We start from the raw sequence: 14,349 nt of genomic DNA, 5'->3' as shown, positions 1-14,349 counted from the left end.
CCCTGTGGTCTCTCCTGTCCCTAGGGCTAGGGGAATCCCTACGCCTGTGTCTGACCTCTGGTGAGCGTCCGCTGGTATGTCTCGCCCTTTGCTCTGGCCTATCTCTTCTATGTATCCTGTCTCCTGTATTTTTAGGGCAGTCCCTTTTGTAATGGTTTCTTGACCCACATATATAACACTCTGAGTTGCTGTGGCTCCTGCCCTGTGGCTCAACCTTTCTGCTGGGTCTTTGCTCCCTGCGGCTTAGAGAGCGGTCCTTTCTGATGCAATCTTCTGATATTAGTTTGCTTGTTAGTAAGTCCAGTGAGAGCCTCCCTGTCCCTAGATTATCTATCTGCGTAATGAAGGTGTCCCAACTGGGGTCTAGGGAATTTACTATGATACTTATCATGGTCCTCTCGCTTATGACCTCCCCCCTTTGTGTCAGCTGGGCCCTAGTATTATTTAGGGATAGTAAATGCTCGCTCATGGGTGTCCCTGTCTTGAGTTTGGTGGCGTAAAATTCCCTGGACAGCCTGGTGGTGCTGGCAACGCTTTGGCAGTAAAATAATTTGTGCATTCTCTGTATTATTTCTAACGCAGTCAGGTGGTGGCTAATGCTGGGGTAAATGCTGGGGGTAATGCTGGCAATGACAATACAGTAAGCTTTGTGATGGATGCAATCCAATTCAAAAGTCCAGGGTTTTTCTGGGGGGTCTGTAACCATAGACAATAGGTCTTCCTTAAGCAGGGTGGCCTGGAGCTGTTGATTCCAGTCCAGGAAATTCTCCCCATCTAGCCTTAGTTTGGGAAAATCACTGGGCAAAGTCCCTGAATTGTAAGTTAAATTACTCACATTATGTCGCTGTCCATGGTTCCTCACGCAAGGATACTCGCAATAAGGCAGAGGAACAACTGTGGCAAGTCTGAACTGACTTGTCTCTATGTGTCTGCGTCAGTGTAGCTCTATGTCCTGTTCCGTTTCTCTTACAGGGGTGTGCTGCGCATGCGTGAGGTTCATTTCTCCCCAGTCGCCATGGAGTGAGGAGCTCGTCCATGCTGCTCCCGGGTGAAGGCCCCAATCTTCCGGATGGGCCTTCAGTTCCTCTCCGGTCGGCCTTGTCTGCTCGGGATCGTCGCGGATCGTCGCCTGGAGTCTCGGGAAGCGGTGAGGATCGCCGGTAGACGCTGGGAGTCCCGCTGGGGCCGCGAATGGTCCCGGATGGCCCGGTCTCGTACGGATGCCGCTTGTGGGTGTCGGGCCGAGCCCCCTGCCCGCTGATGGACGTCCCTTGCCTGCGGATGGCCTCGCGGTCCACGGATCTGGTCCCGGTCGTCGGTCCGGTGAGAAATCCCATCGCCCTTGGTGTCCCGTTTTTGTGGGTAGGTTCCTTAGGGGCTCTGGGTGATCCTGGGTCCACGCGATGGTGGCTGGCTTCCCAGGGTGGGTGTCGGTGCCGGCCCTCGTCGCGCTGGGGTCCCTTTTGCTTTTTGGCCTGGCACCGGGGTGTATGGTCGGTATTTTCACCTTGTCCCCTAGGGCCGCGGCGATTAGTTCGATGGCTTTATTGACCTCGGGCTCGGTAGGCGAGTCTGTAGGTTTGGGTTTTGGGCTTTTGTGTTTTTTATAGTATTTTTGGTCGGTTGTTTTTGAGTAGGCCCCGATTCCCGCCATGGGATTTAAATCTCGGGAGTCTATTGGTGGATGGTCGGCCATCTTTGATGATGCCGCCTCCCAAGATGGCCGCTGTGAAAAGGGCGCGAAGTCTCCTTCGGCCTTTGCGGTAGGTTTTTGGTGGGGGAAATCTTCCCTTACCGGGTCTTCTTTGCTGTAATTGGATTTGTCTTCATCTTCCTCACTCGCTGCTTCGCAGCCTTTGATCAGGCTTCGGAGTTCCGCGATGAGGTCGTTGTTGCTTTGCGACGAATCTATCAGCTCGAGGAGTTTCCCTTTTAGTTCGTGCATCTCTTCTTTTGAGGTTTCGTGTTTCGTCCACCCCTCGTTGCTCCTGGCCGGGGTGGATGGGTGGTGGAGTAGGCCGCTCGTCTCGGGTGCCTCTCCTTGCGTGGTTTCGGGTTGGGCAGATCATTCTGCCATCTTCTTGGTGAATGCTCTGGTATTCACCCTGTCTGTTGTGGTCCTTTGCATGCTGTGGAGTATCAGGATTGGGCTATCCAACCATCCTCTGCTACCATATTGTTAATTGTGTTCGAGGATCGTGCCCAATAACTCCATAGACAGGTTCGTATTAAATCAATTACTGTTTATTAATTATACATCTTATCGTTACAGGTACAAGTCTGGAACTGGAGCAGGACCGCATGGCTGACCCTTAAGTACCCCCAGGGCGTGGCTAAGGTAAGGAGGGGTTATTGGGTTAGGGTGGATCTTGGGGGCTGGCTTGTCCAGCCCCCCTGCTTCTAGCTCTGGGTCAGAGGCAAGGCATTTATTCGTGACATAAGTATTTCCAGAGGCATCTATTAGAAACTTGGATTAAAATTAAAACTTTTATCCAAAAATCCCAAGATGGGTGTTGACAATGGAAGCCTTGGTCTATCCTAATTTAATTGATCTTAACAAAATAGTAACATATAAGGAATTGTTAGATGGATTAGGGAATTTGAAATCTAGACAAAAATTATTGGATGAAGGAATTAAAATTTATTGGTGGCCCTATTTACAAATACAAACAAAATATAATAAAGATTTAGAAGTATATGGATTTCAAACTGATCAAAAGAAATGGACAAAATATTAACTGGGACCGATGAGAAAATAATTACTAAAATATATAAATGCCTCCTTCAATTCAAAATGGAGGAGGAAACAGTAAAAGAAATGATGATAATTTGGGCGAAAAACTTTCGGTATAATATTGAATTAGAGTATTGGGAAAAAATATGGGGAACAAATTATAAGATGACGTCGGCCGCCTATAAAGAAAATATTTACAAAATGTTTTATAGGTGGCATTTACCCCTGGTGAGATTGGCCAAGATATCCCCAAAAAATGCACCAAATTGCTGGAAATGCAATCATCAACATGGGACATATTTCCACATGTGGTGGACATGCCCCAAAGCAAAGGCATATTGGTTAAAAATCCAAAAATGGTTAGAAGAAAGACAGGGAAAAAATTGCTATGAAACCCGAACTATTTTTATTGGGAATTATAAAAGAGAAGATTAGGAAAGAAATTTATTATCTTATACTTCACATAATTACAGCCGCCAGAATTTCATTTGCACAAAATTGGAAACAAAGATTTGCTCCATCAAATACGATGATCATAAAAAAGGTGCTAGAATGTGCAGAAGCAGATAAATTAACAATGAAATTTAAAGACCAAGAGGAAACGATTTATTATGAGACATGGAATAGATGATATAAGTGGTTGGAGAAACAATCCAAAATTAATGTATAAATGTAAGAGAAGATTGTGTAATAGATAGGTATAAATTGTAGTGAATATAGAGATTATGTAAGTAATACATAAAATGTATGCGTATATAGTTGGTTATAGATATTATTACAGATGCCGGTATCGGAAAGCTGTAAAAATGTAACAAGGATGTTAAAGATGTAAATGTTGAATAAAAATTATCTTTAAAAAAAAGAAGTTATCATTCATGTAAAATGAAACAAAAAATATTGTTTCATCGAAATGTCAATACTCCAATCCTCTTGGTGCACTTTGATCATGGTTGTTTGTTTGGAGACTTTTCATTACCTGGCTAGATAATATCATCAGTGCTAGTAGGTGTGGGGTGTGTGTTGCAGGTATGATTTTCTCCTTGGTATTTCCTTGATTAGAGAATTATTTTTTATTGGAAAGTCGTTTTCAATCTGTTAGGAATAATTTAGCCCATCTAATTTTCAGAATTTTAATAGGATTGCTATTTGTCAAAAACTATTTTCTTACCATAATATATAGAATAGCATCTCCAAAAAATTAACTCTTGACTTGCTTCTTTTTTCTAAGAGAGTTGGTATAATCTACTGCCATGGATTTAAGGTTAAAAATGTGATTCAATGAATACTTCTATCAATACTTTGTATGAAATAGTTGTGTACTTTACAGTTATTGTTTTCTCACAATACACAATACTAATTACATAATTATTTAACGTAATTCTGAAGAGTAATTAGATAGAATTAAAATATTGCTATCTTACAGTTTTCCAACAAATTATTTAATGTTCCCATCATGCTTCTAAATTGCTAAATCAGGAATTTCAGGTAATTTGGATAAATATGGCCTATATAAAGGAAACCTTGTCTGGTCCATTGACCTAGAATTTTCTCCAAGCTTTAATTCATCTGACAATAGGATGGACCAATAAGAAATATTGTTATTGTACTTGAAGAGAAGGAGATAATCTAAAGTTACATGATTTTTAACTTTAAAATGTTAAACTACAGTAAATTCCTCAAAAGGGCTAATCCTGTTTATAGTGCTGGATTCCTTTCAAAAAAGATAACATACAAAGAAACATTGGTAATCTTTTTATATATGAGACAATGTTTGCTAAAAGTATTGCAATCACTTTGATTGTCAAAGTCATATTTGAATATTAAAGTATTTAATACTCAGGAATTCATACTGATTTTGGAACATTTCTTCCATAACTGCTAGTTCTTCCTGTCATTTTAAGTTCTTAAAACTTTAAAACATTTTTTAAGTTTTAAGCAGAATTTGTGTAGTTGTTTACCATAAGAAACAGAAAATATTTTTCTTAAAGACAACACTGCTTTAAATGCTATTTTTTAAGAATAAACTTTGAACTTCAGTTTCAACCCAAGTGAAGCTTCGTATTAAGCTGTTATGCCCATGGGAGTGGGTGAGTGGGTGAGCAAGAATCAAAAAAATTCAAGTTAGCAGTCATGGCAGTGCAACAAAAGACCTGCTCTTTTGTACATGCCGGTGTCATACCTACAAAAGGGACAAAGCTTCAATAGTACGATTGCATCTTGCTCTTTTGCCTCCCACCCTAGGATGCTCTTATGTAGTGGGATCAATATGGGTGAAGGAATATGAAAGAGTAAATAAAAATGTATTATAACCTATAATATATTAGAGCCCAAAATAGCAATACATCAAGGGGTCAAACTTGATTTCATTGAGGACCACATCAGGGTTGTGTTTGACCTTGGGAGTGAGGGGCGTGGGGTAGGCAGCATGGCTGGGGTGGGTGTGGCCAGGGTAGGCATGGCCAGCTCAATGTCACTCATGTGGTGGCCCGGGCGGGGCTGGGGAAACCTGTGGTCAGCCAATCAGGGCTGGGGAGGATCTTGTCTCCAGTGGAGGAAGGCAAGATAGGGAGAGTGACAAACCCTTGTCCTCCAGTGGAGCCTCGCCATCCCTTAGGCCACACAGAGGACCCCTGGATGGCAGCACAGGCTGTTCAGAGCCCTAGGCAGAGGAGGCCAAGCGCCCAGCCCAGCCCTCAAGCTCCCAGGGCACCTGGACCCCACAGCCTAGCCCTACTTCCCAGTGGGGTGCCCGGCTACGCTTACCTCCTCCTCGAGACTGCTGCTGCTGTTCTCACTCTCCTTGGCCAGGTTGCTCATGGTGTGTGCAGGAGGGCAAAGTGTGTGGGTCAGAGGGAGGCCCACTCCCTCTCCACGCAAGGAGATCTGGCTGTGTAACCAAAGCATCCTCAGCGATAGTATAGGAGATCACCATCCTCTTTCCCTTTCCTGTTCCTTCTTGGATGTTCAAGTGCAAAAGGGGAAACATTTCTCCTTTTGTTTTGGTTTTAGTTTGTTTTGCTAGCCCTCTGCCAGCGAAAATGGAGTGTGCGGTCCTCCCAAGCTCCGTTTTCGCTGGCAGAGGGCTGCAGGAGGCTGGCATGGCTGAAAATGGAGCCTGGGAGGATATTATTGGCTGAGAATCTGAATGCTTTGCACCCCCCAAGCTCTGTTTTTGCTGGCAGAGGCACTGCAGGCCGATCCTTCACTGTTTCCAGGGCGGCCCTGTGGGCCAGATCCAAGCCTTGAGTTTGACACCCCTGCAATAATCACCTGTATAATCATAGACATTATCATTAATAAAAATCTCCTAAAATATATAACCCCTAGAGAGAAATACAATTTTATTGCCAAAAGCAGTTCAGCTGCAAATATCTAGAATAAATTTATTTTATTAGTCATATTTCTATGCCGCCCACTCTCTGAGGACTCTGGGCGGCTTACACCAAAGACAGTATACTAAATAGCATATTGCCCCCAACAATCCGGGTCCTCATTTTAACCATCTCGGAAGGATGGAAGGCTGAGTTAACCTTGAGCCGGTGAGATTTGATCCGCTGATCTGCCGAACTAGCAGTCAGCTGAAGTAGCTGCAGTACTGCACTCTAACCACTGCGCCACCTCGGCTCATAAATGCCAGAATATGGTAATATTACTTATGGATTATACATCCATTGGTACAAACATAATCAATATGACAAGCAACTGATAAAAGTAAAGCATATATGCAAGAATAAAATAAAAGCTTAACAAATGTGTGATGTCCCATTGGTTTTTAATGTATTCATGGATAAATATAAAAGGAATGCTTAAGACAATGAAAGTTTGTTAAGAAAAAGTTATACATAAATGATGAAAAACTTGACAAGTAGGTGAATTTGTACACTATAGTAGGATGTGTACTAAAAATGGGGAAATAAATGAGATACAATATATATGAGTAAATTTTAATAAGGTAATTGCAAATCCTGGTAGAAAAATAGCAAATAAATTGATTTATTGCATGAAATAAATATTGGAAAAAGCAAAGTTGAATGTATACTTGTGCCCACTTTGTGATTCAGTAGTGAAAACTGAATGTCAGGGAAAACGTAAAAGTGTGCTGAATATAGTATAGATTATTGGACTAGTACTAAAGAAACTAGAATGAATTGCCCAGGTATTAAATACAATTGTATATAATTGAACTGAATAGAAAAATGAATGAGCACTATGAAAGAAACAAATGTTTCATTTGGTCATATACAGAGAATAAAAAAAGTTTAAAACATAAAACCAATAAAGGTAGAGCAAATTAGCAAGCGGAAAATAAAATAACATTCTGAATGTGAGAAGCTTAAAGGAATAAAAAAGGTTTCTTTCTCTCTCTTAATCTCATTGCTTTGTTTTACTACTTCATTGCATTAAAATAGTAAAACACTACATACTATTACTATTGCCTAACCTTATCTATACCAAAAGGAAATAGTTTTATAATTATGCAAGAAGAGTGTATGATGTGATCTAAATTCAGAATTAAACTAGTACCGGTAATTTTATCTCTGTGTATCTCTTATATGCTAATGCAGAAAATGATCAAATGGCCTTACTTTTATTTAGTTTTATTTAATGATATTTTGATATGGTAAAACGTATCTCCTGAGTTCTACAGGCAAACAATATACTGAGAGCAAGTGAAATTTTAAAACCACATTTATTTTAATACAAAATGTGTTGCATCATTACAGAAGTAACCTTAACTGTCTATCTTCACATGCATGGATAATCTTCACATCTCCATTTAATTGTAAGCTTATACTGATTTCCAATACTGTTGGAAAATTTTGGTAGAAATTTTCCCTTTTGTGCTTTTTCAATAAGTACTCTATAGCTACTTTATTTATAGCTAATGAGATGGGCATTGCAAATTGTGCTTTACATACACAGTATATGCATCGAAGTTGCAAATATATTGTGATCTCAAATATTAGATGCACTTGGTCGCACACCAATGCTGTGTCAGTGCAATTTCTAAATAAGGCGTTCATCATCCTTGTGATTAAACAGAAGCATCACACAGTAATAAACCTTACCACTTGACCTGAAAAACTGCAATAGGAAAAGTAATTTTTTATTGTCCCAGATTGAATTTATATGCATTTTGATAGATGCTTTAAAATACCAAGCCCCTTATTGGTTAAAGTACATTTTACACAGTACAACCAAAACATGTTTATTTATAACACCTAATAGCATATAGCATCTACACTTTAAGTATATGTACAAATTCAACAAAATATCTACATATAAAAGCTTACTTAAAATTAAACTTGATGCAAGTTATGAAAAACCAATTTATTGGCAAATGAAACTGAGCATTCCTTCAACCATAGGTTGTTATATAACATTTTATATTTGGAGGTAAACCTTTTCAATGATAATTTGTGTGTGTGTGCATGTGTGTGTTTATGAGGGAGTTTGCAATTAATATGAGGCCATTTAAATAAAATTAAACTTAGCATTTATTAAATGATTTAACTCTTTTGTAGGATTCTATACCCTGTTATATGCCAAGCACTCTACTAAAAGCTATATTCTGATTTTCTGACTGAGAGATAAATATGCTATTGTGAGGGTGCTCTATTAGCATATTATTTTGAGAATAGCTGTATTTACATTAGCAAAAAAATGCAGCATTTTTGTACAAGTTACATAAGATCATGAAAATGCAAGTTGTACTTTATAGTTCATCTCCATAAATAAAGAAATCTCAATGAGTTGTAATGTAGCTTAAATACAAGCCATTCCTAATCAAACCAACATATCTGGGTATTTGAAAATGATTGAATTACTTTGGCAATTAATCACACACTGTTAAAGTCAACTGAGTTGGACAAAATACATTGGGAACATTCCTGCCAGTATTCTTTCTGCATTTGTTTGGTGTTTGCTTAAATACCACCATGTTTATCATGTTCAGAAAACTTCCTGGTGGATGATGCCAGTTATAGAACATAATGAAATGCACATTATTTGAAGATACTGAATATATTTTGCCATGTATATTTGTGGTCTAACTTTTTATAATTTGAAAAATTTACATCCATAAGTGTACAACTCCAAAATGAATTAAAACGAAAGAAAACATAAAACCCAATGTGTACTATATTTCAAAAAATAGAACACTGTGATGCAGTAATATTTCATAATTAAAAAGCCTATAAAATAAGAGAAGCGAAAAGCAGGTATCAGAATCTCAGTTAGCATCAGAAAATGTGTCATACTTAGTCATTTTCAATCATATACTGTACATCCTGTTCCTAACTGTCTTGCAAGAGACATAATAACATTAAGCTAGACATTGTCACCAATTTCACAGCAATGTCCACAAAGACATTGAAGTTCTATATACTACTATAACACTCTGACAATGAGAATGGACTTGAAGGATTTAGTTAAAGACTGTTTAACAAATTATGAAAAATCATTTTCACTAGCATAACTGATTTTTTTAGATATATGCAACACTTTGCATGCATTATACTGCATTTGCAATATTAACTGATGTTCCTCACCTTAAAATCTTTTATAAACAAATGCTATGTAAAATGCTTCAAGTTTTACATTCTGATTTAGATTTTTGTTATAAATTCTATACTTACAGAATTTTTTTTTCATTGGTTAGAATATTTGTTTCTTTTCTTATCTGTAATTAGGGGAATAAGTGTGGTGTAGATGTTGATATGGAACAGTTTCTTTAATTAGACAAATGAATTCATTGCATTAACTGGGGAAGGAGCTTCAGAACTTTCATTTCCTTCTGCAGGTTCTTTCTCTTTTTTCCCACTGTATTGTCCAATAAAGGACCCATCCTCATTGAACTGACCATTGACTCCTTCTCCATAATCTACTAAACTATCATCACTGTCTTCCTTTTTCACAGTCCTGTCTGAAGGTGACCTGCTTCCTTTTTTCAGAGGCTTGTGATCATCCACGTCACTGAAAAAAAATAAAGGAGCCATCTTTTAGAAACAAGTACAGCAAATATATTTTCTATAGTTAACTGATATTACATGACAAACACAAATTAATAGAGTGCAATTGGCATGAATACATGGTACAATCATGGTTTAAACACAAGAAGCTTCCAGTAGCAGAACACCATTTTTTACCATTGTATATGGGTTTCGGCTTCAAATTTTGCACCAGAACAAAAAAATTGCAAGCATTAGATATGGCTTTTCGGTCTTCAAATATAAAATTATGGTGTGTATTGAAATTAGTTTGTTAAATTTCTTAATTTTCAATTCCTTCATATGAATGAGAAATGAATTTGATTATATGAAAACACTGATTCCTTCATTATGAAAATATAATAATATGTTCTATTTGATATTTTACACATATCAGGGTTGAAATATTTAACCTTACCTTTTAAGAGACTTATATATTTCAATAAAAGGGTACAGAAGAAACAAATGAAAATAACCTAAGAAGAAAAGCAGACTCTATACCCCGACAATGATCAGTAATTAATTGAACCAGAACCAGAACGCAATCACATTAAATATTTCCACAGAATGAATAAATATTTTTATAAATAGTTGTTGCCAGGTTTGGATAAAGTCACAGATATTATGTAATGCCACTGGAGAAAGTGCACTATTATATAAAAATATATATTTTGCTGTTCTGCTGAAATAACAAATAAAAATGCATAAACATTGCATGTCCCAATTTTAATAGTTAGCTATGCAAACATTGCTAATAATGTATCATTCGGGCACCTGTTCTTACCTTACTCCAAAGCAAGCAATGCAAAAGAAATATGTTTTGCGGGAACAGTGCTACCTTGGTTACATTATTTTAACAAAGTTACAATTGTACACTATCTTAACAATGTAGAATTCATTTATATAAAAAAGGATTCCTTGCTATTTTATATACCGAGCTAGATATATTGGTGAATTTATTTTACAAATCAGTACGTCATGGATTTTTTTCTGTTTATGCTACTATAGAGGCACAAACTTCAACACTATCTGGTAATGAATCAATTCTAAGTGTATCAAATAAACATGGTGAATATTTTAGTGGTTTTGCCAAAACTTTATACCTTCATTTTTGTTCTATTTCTGTAAAAAATTACACACTATGGTCTATGGTAGGACTATCTTTTTTTACCTGATAACTGTCAGCTGTAGATTCTCCAGCATGGGTTTCTGCAGCGTGCTTGCTATCGGCTCCCACAGAAATGGGGAGTGGGGCTTGGGCATTTGGGATGGAGAAATGAGCTGGTGTGTAGTAGTCCCATGAGAACTGGAAGGGAGGTTTGTACTCATGAATTATGGCAACTGCTGAGTGGAGTTGTTTATACTCTGTCAAGGTCAACCATGACTCCATATGCACAAAATACCTGAAGAGGAACTCTCCCATATCATCATGCTGAACGTTGATTGGTCTCTCAGTGCTGGGCCCTGGGGAGAGGGATTTGGGGTGTCTTTCAAACACGTGTAACTTTCACGTGTTTTGACTCAGATCTTGCCTTGCTTTTGCTGCTATCATTTCAAATTTAGTAAAATTACCTCTCCTTTAATTCAATGGAGTTGGGGGTTTTCTTTCTTGATGGTCTAGATGGACTGGTGACAAATTATACATGCCCATCAGTTTGAGGGTAACTGTTTTACAGTGGACCCATGATTTGAAAACTGCCGGCCATTTTGATTTCATGAAGGCTTTACACCTGATCAAGCTGCAGTTTTAGTGGCCTTCATTGAAAAAGGACATTGAGGCTTATGTTGCCAGCTGTCCTATCAGTACTGCTACCAAATGGCCTCTGTAAAAGCCTGCTGGGCTCCGCCAGAGTGTTGCCAATCCTAGGGCCCTGTGGAAAGAAATATCTATGGATTTTATTGTAGAATTGCCTGAGAGTGGGGGAAATACAGTCGTTAGGGTTTACAGATTTATTTTCCAAGCAGGTGCATTTTGTCCCATGCCCTAAAATACCTTCAGCTAAAGGGCTCTCTAACTGTTCAACATGTGTATGGAGTTCCTGATCACATTATCTCAGACAGGGAGGTGGAATTCACCTCCCAATTTTGGCTGGAATTCCTTAAACTGTTAGGCTCTGCCCAGGGATTAAGCTCTGCCCACCATCCTCAAACTAATGGAGTTTGTGAATGGACCAACTCAGTTCTGAAACAGTACCTTAGATCAGCGGTTCTCAACCTGGGGTTCGCGACCCCTTTGGGGGTCGAACGGCCATTTCACAGGGGTCGCCAAAGCCCTCTCTCACCCCCCCCATGCCTTCACTCACCCTCACTCTCTGCTCTGTTGGATCGCCGGCCGTTCATTTACCCCGCCCACTCCCAATCTATTGCTGCCTCCGATAGCTAGAGGAAAAAAAACGGTTTAAATTCTTGCTGCGGGGCTTCAAAGGGCCGCCCTATAGCCAGTGGTGCAGCCGAACCACTGGCTATAAATTGCTGGCTTGCCCTGCCCCGCCCCTCTGCACCACTATTTATTGCCAATAAATAGTGGTGGGCGAGGGGCGGGCGAGCCAGCAATTTAACAAATGGTTCGGTGTTTTTTTGTAATTTTATTGGCCCGCGGAGCTTCAGCATAGGCTAATTAGCCCTTGATTAGATCGGCTCCCGACCCCCAGCTGATTTGCTCTTAGCTGTTTTGCTCAGGGCTCTGCTGCTTGCTCGAGCAGATTTTTTTCCCCCTATCTATGCTGAAAAACAAAACTGAAACTGCTTTGCTGTTGCTGCAACTTGGAAAATTAGGCAGGCAGATTTCTTTTCTTTTTCCTCACCAAAAAAGGTAGATACAAACAACGGGAAATTTAGGGAAAAAGAGGAGATTTTAAAACACAAAAGAAAAAAAGCTCTATTTAACTAGGGAATTGTAATAATTGAGATACTATTAATTGTATATTGTGTTGAAAGCAAAAATGGTTAAGTTGTGGTTTGGAGGAATATATGGGGGAAATTATTTGGTTTATTATTATTGGTAAAAATAATTAATTGATTTGTAAGAAATTGGATGGCATGGAAATAATTGGAATATTCATGTTCATATTGATTAATATACAAAAAAGGTAGTTATATAACTAATTGATTTATATTAAAATGTTGAATTTATATTAAACAACTGTAATATTACATAATTAACCAATGTGAGGATGGATATAAAAATAGATGACAATGGGAAGGGGTATAATATAGAATAGAAGGGAAAAATTGAATTTGATTAAGATTAGAGATGAGGATGAAGGGTAATATTGTTTTTTTACAAAAATAGATGAGGAATAAATATGGCAAAAAGGAAATATAGAAATTGTAAATTTAATTGAAATGACTAAACACTGTTTAAATTTATGAACCGGCCAAATACTCTGTTCAAAGAAAATACATTGTATGTTTGTATGTGTGTTTCTAATTATTGTTATTTATTCATATTTGTTCTTTTTTATTCTTTAAAGTTTAACAATTCATTCTTTATCTTAATATCTTTATATTTGTTTGGGTTGGCTTTCTTCCCTTTCATCTTTTCTATTGTACAGCAATCTTTCTCCTCAAACCTACCACCTCTCTCTTTTCTTTCCTTCTTACTTTTTCTTCCTCACCCTCTTCTTCTCCTCCCTACTTCCTCTTCCTTTCTTCTTCTCCTCCTCTCTTCCTCCCTCTCTTACCCTCACTCCTACTCTAATTTCCCTTCCCTTCCTTCATCCCTCTCTATTGCTGTATCCTTTTATGCATATGGACTACTCAGAGGGCTGAAAAAGTTATTTCTGACTGGTCTTCATACTTTTGACCAATCTTCGAACTTACGACTGTCCTCACATTTTACGTTTTTGCCCTATCTTGTCACCATGGTGAAGAAAAGCAGTTGTGAAATGAGTGACACATTGTTAAGAATGCTACAATGGGCATAAATGATGACCAGTCATAAGTGCGAAGACCGGTCAAAAGTGCGAGGACTTGTCACAAATCACTTTTTTCAGCCCTCTGGGTAGTCCTTTTGTGCATATGGACTACTCAGAGGGCTGAAAAAGTTATTTTTGACTGGTCCTCGTACTTTTGACCAGTCCTCGAACTTACGACTGTCCTCACATTTTACATTTTTGCCCTATCTTGTCACCATGGTGAAGAGAAGCAGTTGTGAAATGAGTGACATGGTTGTTAAGAATGCTGCACGGGCATAAATGTGATGATGGTCATAAGTGTGAGGACCAGTCAAAAGTGCGAGGACCTGTCAAAAATGACTTTTTTCAGCCTTCTGAGTAGTCCCTATACACATAGCCATGGCCACCCGGTCACATGACCAGCTAGCCACACCCACCCAGTCACATGACCTCCAAGCCACGCTCACAAAATAAGCCACACCCACAGAACCGGTAATAAAAAAATTTAGAACCCACCCCTGGTTGGGGGTCACCACAACATGAGGAACTGTATTAAAGGGTCGCGGCATTAGGAAGGTTGAGAACCACTGCTTTAGATGCTACATGAATTACCAGCAGGACAATTGAGCCGACCTGCTGCTCTTTGCAGAGGTCGCTTATAATAACTCAGTACATAGTAGTATCGGCTTCACCCCATTCAAAGTTGCTTCTAGTCCACAAGAGAAGCCTC

General features: G+C 38.8%; 1 protein-coding gene across 50 annotated transcripts in view; it reads right to left on the bottom strand.

Annotated features, from left to right (window-relative positions):
* Positions 1 to 7,405: 7,405 nt before the first annotated feature.
* The window catches only part of NRCAM (neuronal cell adhesion molecule), a 363,078-nt gene continuing 356,134 nt past the window's right edge, over positions 7,406 to 14,349 (bottom strand). For all 50 annotated transcript variants that reach the window (XM_087873218.1, XM_087873226.1, XM_087873236.1 and 47 more), the window contains one exon: positions 7,406 to 9,709. In XM_087873218.1, the coding sequence (XP_087729344.1) occupies positions 9,472 to 9,709 (238 nt within the window). In that variant the 3' untranslated portion in view covers positions 7,406 to 9,471. The remainder of the gene's footprint in view (positions 9,710 to 14,349) is intronic.

This window comes from Pantherophis guttatus, chromosome 7, assembly GCF_059756535.1.
Source record: "Pantherophis guttatus breed Tessera chromosome 7, ASM5975653v1, whole genome shotgun sequence".
NCBI lineage: Eukaryota > Metazoa > Chordata > Lepidosauria > Squamata > Colubridae > Pantherophis > Pantherophis guttatus.
Note: the sequence above shows the minus strand (reverse complement) of the source record. Positions and strands in the feature narration are given on the sequence as shown.